Source organism: Primulina eburnea, chromosome 3, assembly GCF_022965805.1.
Source record: "Primulina eburnea isolate SZY01 chromosome 3, ASM2296580v1, whole genome shotgun sequence".
NCBI lineage: Eukaryota > Viridiplantae > Streptophyta > Magnoliopsida > Lamiales > Gesneriaceae > Primulina > Primulina eburnea.
Window position 1 is genome coordinate 11,766,918 of NC_133103.1, and position 13,792 is coordinate 11,780,709.

General features: G+C 34.9%; 3 protein-coding genes and 1 non-coding gene across 4 annotated transcripts; 1 reads left to right on the forward strand and 3 right to left on the reverse strand.

The window, feature by feature from the left end:
- Positions 1-522: 522 nt before the first annotated feature.
- LOC140826422 (protein PIN-LIKES 2-like) lies at positions 523-2,431 on the reverse strand. Its single transcript, XM_073188713.1, has one exon. The coding sequence runs from the start codon at positions 2,009-2,011 to the stop codon at positions 650-652; it is 1,362 nt and encodes a 453-aa protein (XP_073044814.1). The 5' UTR covers positions 2,012-2,431; the 3' UTR covers positions 523-649.
- Positions 2,432-3,113: 682 nt separating this feature from the next.
- LOC140826423 (uncharacterized) lies at positions 3,114-5,560 on the forward strand. The gene is made up of 4 exons (XM_073188714.1): positions 3,114-3,394; positions 3,588-3,940; positions 4,209-4,251; positions 4,881-5,560. The coding sequence occupies exons 1-4, from the start codon at positions 3,271-3,273 to the stop codon at positions 5,342-5,344; spliced, it is 984 nt and encodes a 327-aa protein (XP_073044815.1). The 5' UTR covers positions 3,114-3,270; the 3' UTR covers positions 5,345-5,560.
- Positions 5,561-9,219: 3,659 nt separating this feature from the next.
- Positions 9,220-11,815, reverse strand: LOC140826425 (uncharacterized). The gene is made up of 2 exons (XM_073188716.1): positions 11,364-11,815; positions 9,220-10,309 (listed from the first exon to the last, which is right to left on the reverse strand). The coding sequence occupies exons 1-2, from the start codon at positions 11,639-11,641 to the stop codon at positions 9,493-9,495; spliced, it is 1,095 nt and encodes a 364-aa protein (XP_073044817.1). The 5' UTR covers positions 11,642-11,815; the 3' UTR covers positions 9,220-9,492.
- Positions 11,816-13,250: 1,435 nt separating this feature from the next.
- TRNAS-AGA (transfer RNA serine (anticodon AGA)) lies at positions 13,251-13,332 on the reverse strand. The gene has a single exon. It is a non-coding gene; the product is annotated as a tRNA-Ser (tRNA).
- Between the last annotated feature and the right edge of the window lie 460 nt (positions 13,333-13,792).

The following is a 13,792-nucleotide window of genomic DNA, read 5'->3' on the forward strand; positions in this document are numbered from 1 at the left end:
TGAAAAATATTCAGAAGAAATGGTTCGATCTTCTTATCTCGATTTCTCGAACCGAGAGATCAATGTTCTCTTTTGTGTTGTATTTGGTGTAATATATTATTGACCCCAAAAAAGTTCAGAGGTAAATTGGATTTGATCCATATAGAAAAATAACTTGGTAGATTCAGCCTAAAATTTTCCCTTTCCAGCTCTGCGGCAATTTGTCTTTCTCATCCTCATCTTCTCCGTCACCAAGCCTACGTTTTTTGGCTGGTGTCGTGCTGGTCAACTGTTATTTTGTCGCCTTGCTTTTGATTCTCAAGAAAGTAAAACTTCGAAGGTTCGTAGGTTGAAGTCTGGTTGTTCTTTTCTTAGAAGTATTTCCGCTTCTAGTTATTTGATCTTAAGCGTAAGTAGTAACTTCAGAGGTGGTGTTTTGCTCTATATAGATTGGCTTGGGATGTAATTAAGTAGAGTCTCAAGCTTGAATAGGGATCCTAAATCGATCTAAATTCATATGAAAAAAGCTCGTTCCCGTCACGGTTCACAATTAAAAGATTAATAAAGGCAACTATTAAACACGAGCTTAGCAGGCAAAGTCCACGCCTTGTTCATCCCATTAAATACTATAGCATACACAGACACAAGTTATTGTAGTAGAAAACAGAGCTCAAGCATAAGGAAGCAGCATTTTAAAATAAACTATGGCACACATTGCCAGTGAGAAAACAGCGAAGACATGTTGCCAAAAGAGTAGGGCCGAAGCTTCTTTTACAGCATAACCCCTCAAGCTAGCCACTGCTCCCAACAAGATGGCACTCGGTGTCGAATACTGCAAAAGAATCACGAATCGATACATCATATCCCCATGGATCAAAAAATTTAGTCTATCTGCCAAAGAAACAACCCCTACGCCTACTAAGGGGAGAACCAAGAGTCTCGCAACAATAATGCCGACTGTAGTTCTCATTCCAAGTTTTGATTCGTTGGGACCCTCAGCAAGCATCCCTCCAAGAATGAGCATTACCAAAGGCACCATCGCTCCAGCTAATATTTCTAAACTATCCGTGATGAATGCAAGTGGAGCATTATCACCATAGACAACAGATTTGATAGGCGGAATCATACCAATCAGAAAAGCCAACAATGTGGCAAATGTCGGGGGCCGAAGAATGTGAGAGATTGGAGTTTTCTCAGCAACAATTCTTATTTTTCTAGCCATTCGTGGCTCAGCTAAGCATCTGAGTGATTTTGGACTCCCAGGACGTGAACAGACTCCATCTGATGAATCAGGATCCTGAATAGAAATTTGAGAAATGATCGATGCATTCCCAAATACTCTGGCTATTAATGGAGTTTTACAGTGCTCAGTTTCTCTATCTTCCATTCCGGGCCATTCAGCTTCTACAAAGAGTGGTCGGCTACGATCACTCGTTAATAAATGTTCCTGAATTTCAAGATCATCCTCAACAAGCTCGTAATATTCCAATGGCGGCTCCATCATGTGGTAAACCAGAGTATAGACAAGAAGAACAGCAACCCATTGAGCAAAAGATACATAAGCTATCCCATTTGTGTGACATTCTGGACCAAATAGATTATCGGAGCTACGGCAAATGGACCCGACAATAGCAAGAGGGAGGTTTCCCGTGTTTCCAAATGCCGTCATAATAACTGTAAATCTTACAAATTCTGGAGGAGGGCGGCATATCTTTGCCACTATGAAGCCCAGAACACAGCCTATAGCAGTACTAAGAATCACATTAACGGGTATAAACCACCATCGGACAAAATTCTTCAGAGTTATAGCTTCCCCGAGATGAGTGAAGATCACACAAGGCAAGAACAATGCAAACACGAGCTTGCTAAGAAGCTTGAAAGTGGCCTTTGGAACCAATTGCGTTGTTGGGTGAGCGAGAATTAACCCAAAAACAGTTAGACAGATGAGTTTCAGTAACGGAAGAATGGAGTGTATAAGATCGTCCCTTGTGGAGTGCATACTATTCTTATTTTGAGCAAAAATGGATTCCATCCCAAACTCCAAAAACCAAACTTTTAGAAAAAGAAACAAACCCCACAAAATCTCCCACAATATTTATTTCAGAAACTCAAACCCTAATCGACAACGGAAATTCAGAAAACAGATTTTGAGACTTCCATATGGGGCAATAAGAAGATTCAGCAGAAACAAACCCTGAGGCAAATTCGAAACAAAACACCGTAACCAAACTCCTGAAACATCAACAATCAAAATAACATCCAAAACAGCAATAAATTTAAATCACTGAATCTGAAAACAAAACTCAAAAAACTGAAAACAAGGATTTCTTCAAAGGACGCAGATCTTTCGTGTTCGGTAGGGAATTTGGAAGTACTCCGCGAGTTGGGCTGCGATCAGCGAGAAGCCAATTGTTTCTCCACCCTTTAGCTAACAATGAGACATCATTTCAATTATATTTTAACTATAATCAAATTATATATCCGCGCGTGGACATATATTTTTTTAAAAAAAAACTACGAATATCAATTATTAACCTGATATTTAAATCATATAATTAATAATTATATGTTTTCGGAATTTTAAAATTATACTAAATTATTTTTGTACTGAAATAATGTCAAAGCATGTTATGTATTTTCTCTAAAATCTACTTAAAACTTTATATTGTGTTTTAATGAATGAAAATTCTTAAGTTATAATATATATTCAAATTGACGTATATGTTTTTTCAATGCTATATTATTATTAGTTAAATATTATAATATGATGTGGTATTTTTTTAAAACCACGATTAAACTCGCAAACAATTCTAGTATCTAAAAATACTTGAAGTCGTTATTGAAGATTGAATTGAACTACCAGTATCACATATGTAGATAGGAAAAGTGAAGGATATCTAATATGAGTGATAAATAGATGATAAATAATTAGTGTGATATTTTATAATATGTTTGGTTTGTATGACTATGAAATAATATATATATATATATATATATATATATATATATATATATATATATATATATATATATATATATATATATCACTTAGGGCTTAGAGATCTCTTGCTGCCAACTGACCTTTTAATCACAAGCCCAAATAATGAATTGGGCCGGTATAAAGTGATAAAAAAAATTGTGAGAATCACCTCTTATCCGTTAAACGAAACGTGTCCTAGGTAAAAAGAACATTATCCTCATCCATGATCTTGTATCTTCTTCAATCCAATCCCCTCTTCAAACCCTAGACGATAAGGCTGTTGTGGATTTGGGGCAGTACTCGCAAGAAAAATGGCAGGGATCAACAACAGTAATGAGCCCAGTACTGCGCCGCAAGCCGATCGATGGTACAATCTGACACTGGGCTCCTCCTTGAAGGATCCTCATCATTCCTCAAAGTTCTGCACTCTTCGCTGTATGTGTTTACTGGCTTGATTCAACCATTTATTAATGTTTTCCCTTTACGCAAGTTTCATTTTTTAAGTTACATTGTTCTTTTGCTGAGATGTTGGTGAGATGAAAATTATTCCCTACTGGTTCTGATGTTGTATTGAGGTTCCTTGCTGAATACTGAGTTTTCTGTTTTTTTTAAATATTATGTATCTCAGATGAATTCAAGCCAGCTTCAATTGATAAAAACCAGCGTGGCACGTTGCATAAGAGCAAGGATAACAAGGTTACAGTTGAGTTTCAGAATAATCAACCTGGGAAACCCAAGGTGACATTTGAGGGTATAAGCGAGGATTACAAGGAAAATGATGCCGTTCTTTTCTTTGATGGTAAATCCTTCAGATTGGAACGGTTGCACAGGGCCGTTAAGCGTTTGAGGCATAACCGGATGCAAGGTGAATCCACAGCCACTTTAGCTGCATCAGCTGGACTTTCTGATGCAAGTCCACCACCTGTTGGGAAAGGGGTGAAGCATCAACCCACGTTTAAAGATGCCATTCATGCAATGCCGGTGCGTGCTCTCTTGTAACTCTTCTGTTGATTGTTTTGTCATATGAATATTATGGTTTAGTTTTGAGATTTGAAATGGCTATAGTGCACTGTCTTCTCACTAGGAAAACTTTACTTTAAATATCCCAGTTGGATGGTTCCTTTATTATCTATAAAAGTGGTTTTAAAAAGAAGGTTTGTATTTTGATTCTGAACAATGTGTTGCGATGACTGAAAATGTTTGTTAATGTTGAACTCGACTGAAACTTTTTATTTATATAATTGTGCAGGTTGAAGTGGAACGAATTGACATTGGGGACTTCAAGAACTCAGGCATGTTTTTGTTACTCCAGAATTTGTGGACAGAGTATGGTCGTGATTCCCGCCTATCACTAACCTATCACTAACCAACGGGAAAAGTCATGTGGTTGATTGATCCTATAGTTGAGGAGCGCATAAAAATATGCTTTATGTTCGAATGATAAAATTATCCTTCTAGAATTAATAAAAATATATATGCTTTTCCTAATTTTTAAGGAAATTCACATGACTTCGCTCACAAAATATGAAAAACAGCAAATATTTACGTCTCCCACCTTACATGGATGAGATGCACTATGTTTGTATATATTATTTCGAGAGATGTTTAGGTGTGGCAAACGTGATTTTTTCATTGCTTGGCTATGATTTGCTCTTTAATATTATTTCTGCAACTTTATTATGTGATAATCAGTCGTTATGAGTCTACAATTGTACTCTTTTGAGGAAGCTTAAGATTATAATTTCATGAAAGTAGCACTATATTTCCTTTTTATGAGGTTAGACAATCCTCTTTTGTTTTTCCAAATTGTGTTTTATTAATGTGAAATCCAATCGGCATGTGTGGGGATGATCTTCGTAAATTGGTGAAGTTGAGGATATTCATCATCTGGTGGTGATGTATTTTGCTCTTGTTGAACCAGATACAAAACCAAGACAAGAAAAGCCTGTTGATTATCCTGCATCCCTAGCAAAGCCTCCAAATCCATCACCGGACCATGAGAATGAGGATGACCTGGAGCAGCAGTTGGATATAATGAATGCCGACGAGGACGATGATGATAATGCAGCAGCTGATCGTGGCGCTATTGGTGTAAAAGAGTATAACACTGGTATTGATATCAATATACCGATTGATACAGATGATGAGATTGCCGATGTTGATGTCAGTGACGATGAAGCGGATAAGGGTCCGAATGCTGCTGAAGCACTGAGAGCACAGGTCAATGCAGAAGAAAGAAAAAGCCAGACTTCTAGCTCAAGTGGCAGTAGCGGAAGTGAGAGCAGTGGCAGTGGGAGTGGTAGTGGAAGTGGAAGCGGGAGCGGGAGCGGAAGCAGTAGTAGCGACAGTGAAAGTAGTGACGGTGATTCTGTAACTTCCATTTGAAAGCTTGAGTTGGTCGGGAACGAGGCAAAGACTAAAATATTGAGAGCAATCTTGCTATATTGTGGTTGTTTTAAGCTGCTTCCGATTCTGATGGGGTAAATATTTATTGACTTGATTTTATGGAGCCCTTTCCTTTTGTCACTCCTACACAAAGGTGCATGTAAACTACACTCCATTCAAAATGAACTTGTATTGCGTATACTATTAAATTTTTTATACGCATTCTTTTGTACTACGTACTCTCTACCGCGACATAATCACCAGAGCGATTAGTGTGCAAATAATTATTTATGTCCAACATGTCAATGCATTTGAATTATTATAATTCAATTCATTATAAAATACTCGGAAAGATATTTTGTTTAAACTTATTCTAATTTTCATCATATACGTGAGTATGACTTGGGAAATATGTGAAGCGTCAGATTCGATAAATATCTTCGTTGTATCAACACATCTTTTCAGTGTGGTTATGTCAATAGTTGATAATATACATTTTCATTGAATATCCAATAGTTGGTAATGCACTAAACAACCGCGAATTAACAAAGAGAATATGGAAAGTATGTTTTAAAAGTTAAATAAGACTTGTATACTATTTGCTTGCACCTACAAATTTGGACGCAATCGTGGATGAAGTAAAATATCGTAGTATTGGTCTGTGGTACATTAATTGTGTTAGAGAAGCGATGGATGGCCGTAGCTTGTAATTAAACCTCATAAAGATTTGGTAGACAGTTGGGGTTTGTACATGCCAGTTCCACCCAACCAAGACTTATTCTTTGTATATATGTCACCGTTAACTTATAATTTCTAAAATGCTAATATTTTAGAAACTAATTTCATCGTTCAAGACAAAAATTCACGTGAGACGATCTCATGAGTCAATTTTAAAATACTAATATTTTATTTGAGCCGTTAATGAAAAAATATTATTTGTTATACAAAAATAAATATTTTTTATTGTAAATATGGACATAGTTGATCTGTTTACTAATAAAGATCAAACTTACTCATTTATTTCCAATTCTGTTTGTATACAAATTGGTAGCTCTTGCAACTTACTTGCCTTGCCTATGATATATATATTAGACACACACACATGGTGGAGTCAAGTCTTGTATTGACAAAGTCACAAGGGAGGTTGACTGTAATTTAGAAACTCGTTGCCCACTTGACCCGTTAATTGACTCGGGTCGTCTGCTCTATAAGCTTCCGAGTCCACTTGCATTTTTTTTTTCTTTTTCCTTTTTCATTTGTTTTGTTTTGTTTTGTTTTATAGTATGATTATTGCTATCATCTTGCACGAAACTTCTTTTAAAAATATGCATTCAAATTTCGTTTTTTTAATCATTTGTGGGTGACGACTTACAGGGCAAAACGCAAGGACCTCTCATAATCTAATTTTATGGGCATATATTTTTATGCCAATAGAATAAATATTCAAGGCTTGTCAAAACCCTTTTTTTTAAATTAATTAAACCCATGCAATGTTCATAGCACAGTAAAAATTATCAATAATAATAATAATAATGATAAAACAAATTAATTTGGAAGAAGATTTCCATTAGAATCATACAAAATCTTTCCCGAGAAATCCAGAGGACGACACTTTTCTCCTTTGATGATGGTCTTCTTCCAAACGACGTCATCTCCGTCGTCTCCCTCAAAATCCTGATCATGGCCATAGCTGGGGTCTTCTTCTTCTTCCTCACCTTGATCGTCCTGCACTTTTCTCCAAGAAACCATTTTCGCCATCAGCAGAGCTTTGCTGCTTAATCCGCTGTGTAGCTTTCGAATCACAGGCTTCTTTTCACCTCCCAATCTCACAGTTTTCTTCTCTTTTCCGTGAGAGCCACACAGAAAAGTTACAACGGAAAACACAGAAAGAACTGCTGCTAAGAATATCAAGAAAGTGACTGATCCTGGTAATAATAAATGGGTTTTCTGTGCTAGTAGAAGTGGCAAAGGTCTTGCCATGATTAGAGATGGGCAGATCACAGAAGAAGAGTCGTCGGCCGTGGCGGTGGAGGATGAAGCAAAGTGATTAAGGTTGTGTTGAGAGAAATTGTGAAGTTAAATATATAGTTGGAGCACTTAGTAAAGTAAAGGCAGCCAACTATTAAAATAACATTGAATGGGTTATAGCGGACCCTTAAATTAGTGAAATATCATGCATTATCATTTCGATAATTTTATTTATGATTTTTTTTTTTCTAACTTTCAAAATTCATATTCTAACATATCATTTCAGTTATCCATGTTTAATATATTCCGATTACTTTTTAAAAATATTAAGAAAAGTGAGTAAATATTCTTCACATTTTTTAGGGAATTTGTCAATATTGAGAAAGTGATCGTATGTGTATCATGTTATCATGCGTAACATGAAAAAGAAGCAAATCTCCCTGATCAGTCTATCTTTTTAACTAATATCTTATGACAAAAATATGTATGAGACGATCTCACGAATCGTATTTTGTGAAACATATCTTTATTTAGGTCATCCATGAAAAAATATTATTTTTTATTCGTGAGACCGTTCACAAAAGACCTACTCATATCTTATTGACCACCAAAAAATAATATGAGGAAAATATATTTAAGCTTAACTACTAGCGAAGTTAATTTATTTCGTATAAATAATTAATTTCGTTGGATTGAATTCTACACAAAGTTTGATCGACCCAAAATAATTTTTATTTTATCTGTTATTTTAAAAATATGTGGTTCCTATTTTTGACGCGCATTAACTAAACCCAAAAGATAAAAAAAAATTGATACTTGAAGGCGCTTAGTCTTCTACGTGTTAAAATACAAAATTAGTTCACAAGAATTCAAGAATGCTACCATCATCTATAGCTGGTACGTACCTAGAATGATATGGGGAAAAAAAATCTAATAAAATTTAAAAAATATATATTTAGTCTTCATATTGCATCACCTTTTTCGGATTATCTCGTCTTTCGCTTTCATTTTTTTTTGTCTGCTCCTAATTTATCATGAATTGGCGTTTATTATGCTTAATTTATAAATGTATTTGGAATACATGCCCCAATGTTTCATTTTTTAAAAAAAAAAAATGAATTTTTGACTAGACCAGATTATCGTGTTTTACCGGTTATCAAAAGTGGAGTCGATGGATTGACTTAAAGTCAACTATAAAAGCCGAATTGGAAGTATGGAAGTTGTTAAGTGGTCTACACGCCTAACTGTTGAAGGCGATCTTGGAAGGGACGAAAGGAGAATTATAGTATTATTTCCTTTTAATATAAATATATCGTACTTTTTAAAATATTAATGTGTTTAAATTAAATATAAATATCACCATATATGTATGTATATAATATATATTGAAAATCACATTCGAACAATAGTATATAAACTTGTCTTGACGTTTTTCTCGGTAATCTCATTACGATTCCAACCGAAAGACAAGGGGCCACCTACTTAGTACGAATACAAATACGTAATACCACGGATACGAGATACAATAATTTTCGAAAATTAAAATATGTTGCAAGAATGATAAAGTTGTCACGCATTTATATATAATATAACGAATTTGCAATTTTAAATATATATATATATCATATTATTAATGAATTGAAATGCAATATTTAGATATATCACTTTACTATATTCATATTTTATATTTTTAGTTAATGTCTTCGGTGAAAATAAATGGATAAGTTTCAGGATACAATATTAATGTCTTCTGTATTTAATTTTATGAATTGAGTATTTTAATAAAAGTCGATAATATGTGTTAATATGTAACCATGCGATTCATATGGGTACTTGAGAAATATATGGTAATATGTAACCATGCGTCAAAAAGTACATTATTATTACAAATAAATATCCATACCACACATATAGGGGTGAAACTCACAAGAGGGGCATACTGCATATATCGTGTTATTTCTCGACATGGTCACAGTTGAAAAGTTCGCCCAATTAGTGTTACTTTCTCTTTTATAGTTTTTCCCAACAAGCAAAATAAATAAACATGACAACATTTACCAGTCACCCGGCATCCATAACGAATGCCCGGACTAGCATCTGTGCTATTACAAAGCAAATTATTTGTTTTCCCTTTTGAGAGAAAGGGCAATAATCCATGCTCACTCACACCTGATGGAATTTCAATCAAGAGGAGTGCAAACCATCGAGGCCCTTCGTTGTAAATGTCTCAAGCTCTGCTCCATACTAACTTGCACCATCTCAGCAAGCATCTGTTTCGCCTTTTCTGATTGATCCTCCTCACTTATCTGAGATATGATGTTGCCCACTATATTCTCTAGTGTATCCGGTTCAAGATTAGATCTTGGATAAGGGTTCTCTCTCAGCAGTCGCAAAAGAATCTGGGCTTTTGATTGAGATTTTGGCGTCCCTTGAACAGTGAGCTCAAGAAGTCCTGGTATCGCACCCTCCTTCAGAATCGGCTCTCGGTACTTTGACCTATCGCTTTCGCACATTGTCAGAAGCGCACCAACTGCATGCTCTCGGCTTTGAGGTAACCCGCTCTCGAGCACTTCAACTACTGCAAGTATTCCACCTTCTTCGCATGTTAAAGCCCTTCTTCCCTCGTCAAAACTCACCAAGGATTCGATCAGAGCGGTGCACTTCTCCGCTGTTTTGGAAGATTCCTTGCAAGTTTTGAGCACTTCAACTAAGGAAGGAATCGGTTGTTCTTCAAGAATCAGACTTAGATTTTGTTGATGAGTTGATAGATTGTAAAGCACCATTATAGCATCGGATCTAACTTGTGGACTGCCTTCTCTTATGGTTTCCACGAGATGAGGGATGGCACCGGAAGAGCTGATTACTGGCTTGTTTACAGATGAGGCAGAAAGAGTAATCAAAGCAGCAGCTGCATGTTCCTGCAAAGTCAGATTCTCCGAGTGAAGGAAGCAGATAATTGGTTCTAAGGCCCCGGCATTAATTATACTCATCTTGTTCCTGTAAATAGGAAGAAACGCAATTACGCGGTAAGTTAGACTTGAAAAGATCAGCCTCCACAATTTCTGTTCTATAAAAATATAGGAGCAGTTATTTCTTCGAAACAAACTTTTGGTTAACACGACAGCTATGATTCATGAATCTTCTTCAATGAACATGGCAAGGAAACAGAAGAATATAACAGGACACTGGTTGTGACTGTCTGGGCGGTGGAAAAAATTTCGACTTTGGTTGCATACATTTTGTAAGTTAACAACTCGCACTTTCACCCAAAGTGAACTTTTTCTAAAATTTGATAAACACTGAAAATGAAATTTTGGTCATTGGTAGAAGGGCATAAAAACAAAAAGAGAAAAACTAAATTTAAAATGTTGTCCTCGTAAATCTAGAAGAAAAACCACAGCGTGTTCTGTGTGGTCTGTTTCCAACATGACACGAAACGGCTTGTTGATCATTTGTACGGGAAATATCCGTACATTTGGACCAGAACAATTGTTAAAGAAAGATCCCTTTGAGGAATATCACATTATAATATTGTTTAGCCTTCAATCGAATTTTTTTTAGTTATTAATTTTTTGCCAGCACTGATCAAAGAGAACAATAAAATATCTTCTCCGGGAACAGGGTACCAAATAAAGTGTGAACTAAAGGTAGCAATTGAGCCCTTCTGAGAAGTCTTCATATTGCTTAATCTTCAATCAGTATTAAATATTTGGCAGAACCAGTCACAGAGAACAATAAAAGATCTTTTAAAATAAAACATTAACCGATCAACAAGATCAAACTCCAGGAACAAGATGACAATCTACTGACAGAGTACCAAAGAAGAGCGAAATTTAAGATTATCAAAGAAAATAGAGGGGTCCGTTGAACAGATTCCTAATTCCGAACATAAGAAAGCTAGGAATATGGAACAATTAATCGAATTCAAAATCTTGATATCAACTACATTCCAAAAAACAATCTTGATATCGACTTCAATTTCAAAATCGGAGCAGCCAAAGGCAGCACACTTCACGATCAATTACAATACGCAGCATATATTTGCTCTTACATTTCATCTTTGACGGCGAGGTTAAGCAGTGCGGCGAGGGCTGCCTCTTTAAATTCAGCTGAGTCACAGCTGAGCATGTCGACAAGCGGCTCCACTGCACCAGATAAAAAACGGCGGCACCGCTGCGATGTCTTCGTCAATCTTCGAATCTCCTTCGCCGCCTGCAGCCGGAACTCCGGGTCGTCGGATTGAACTAGGAGAAGCGCCTGATTGACGGGCGATGACGATAAAGAAGACAACGGCGAATTCGCAGTTTCAGAATCAGCCTCTGATCTCATGTTTGCTTTCTTTCTAGCTGTGGGTTTTGGAGAGGGAAAGAGTTCGAAGAAGATTTGGAGACGAGAGAAGCGTAGGCGTTGAGAAAAGGCGCGGAGGCGTTAAGCAACGGTTACAGGGGTGGTAGGGTTGGTTTTGGTTAGATTAGGGTGGAGGCTTTTTCAACGGCTTCTTCTGTGGTCTGGGCCAGTTTAGGTTGGTAGTTAAGTTCGGTTACTTTAACGTCAAATTCTTTGAGATTGCGTTTGATGTAATTAGGATTTCAAATACATAAATTTTAATTGAGTAGATCTCTTGTGAGACGGTCTCACGAATCTTTATCTGTGAGACGAGTCAATCCTACCAATATTCACAATAAAAAGTAATATTCTTAATATAAAAAGTAATACTTTTTCATTGATAACCCAAATAAGATATATGTCTCACAAAATACGATCTGTGAGACCGTCTCACACTAGTTTTTGTCATTTTAATTATATTTTTGTTATTCAGAGAAATAATATTATAGAATAAAACTATAATCGAAATTCATGAATTTTGTTCATTAGAATGAATTTCAAATTCACTCAATGATAATTTTATTTGAAATTCATTATATTTTGTATAACTAGTATATAAATACGTAAGATATACATTTAAAATTTGATCAACTGTTTCATTATTAAGAATAAAACTATAATCGAAATCCATGAATTTCGAATTCATCTCCACAAAGTGCACCTTAAATTAGTTGTTGATTCATCCGGAGTGATTTTCTCGAAATTAAAATATCATTAGAATATAAGAGTCATTCATATATTAATGTTGACGTCGTGTGATCTAAAAAGGGAGTAAACACTCTGATTCTTACAACAAATTTTTTGCCAATTTATTTGTTTTGAATTATGATGTATAAATTTAGAATTCGTTAATTAGATGTATTATAAGTTATTTATATAATTAGTCATGTTACCGGCAGCTATTATATCGGGCAGAAATAATGTAAGTCAAGTTGTAAATACTCTGCCCAATCCAATTTCACTTGCATCATACTCACAAATGTCAAAGAGATTCAACTTCAAGTCTGCCATGCCTTGATTTAAAAGAAAGTTGTAAATACCACATTTCATGTTATCATTAGAAAATAATCCAGATTCCCACTAAAACAATATGGGTGAAAGATCAACAACTTTCGGATTATGGTTAGATTGATGGATTCTATTTATTTATTTATTTATTTGAATCGAAAAATGCAAGTAAAATTTTAATTCATTTTATATCAAGTTAAATAGTTTTCGTAAGACTAAATTGAAAAGTAATAATTTTAATATAACCATGATATTTTTTTATGAATTAGATCGAAAATCTATCTCACAAAATTGATTTGTGATACTGTTTTACTATTGTTTTTGCGTTATTTCATGTGTTGAAACTAAAATTCTTAACCAATTTTGAGGACTTGTGGAGATTTTTTTTAAAAAATAAAGCATTCGGATAGCTGAAAAAATAATTTGATATTTACAATATATTCTAATTTAACAACATAGTTACGAATAATTGATAACGATAAATAATAATAATTGAATAAAGTAGAATTAATTGTTAGTTATTATTTTGAAAGTAGGACAAAAACGTGAGCGGCAGGATTCGAACCTGCGCGGGCAGAGCCCACATGATTTCTAGTCATGCCCGATAACCACTCCGGCACGCCCACGATGCTTGCAATATATAAAAAATATTTATATGTACAAATATTTTATTCATATCAAACTAGGCGAATTATTATAAAAATTAAAAGCACAGATTAAAAAAGTTAAATCATGTAGCTGAAAACTTTATTTTGCATAGTTTATAACCGATATCCGATACTTAACACAGTCAAATCGAGTCAATTATCGTCAAATACAAATTGGATTATTTTATTTCGGAAAAAATAACCTTGAATTCTAGTATTTTCATGATCAATAAAACAAATATTCCACAAAGAAAACATAGAATAACCTAAACAAATAATACTTATTTCTGCCTCAAGTCAAAAAATATTAGTATCTTTAACAAGGATTTAAATTAAGGCAGAGCTTCAATTGGATCGACACAATTTAACTTTGTCCGTGATAATTTTGTCATTTTCTTTGTAAAAAAGATTAGGTTTTATAGATTTAACAGACATATTT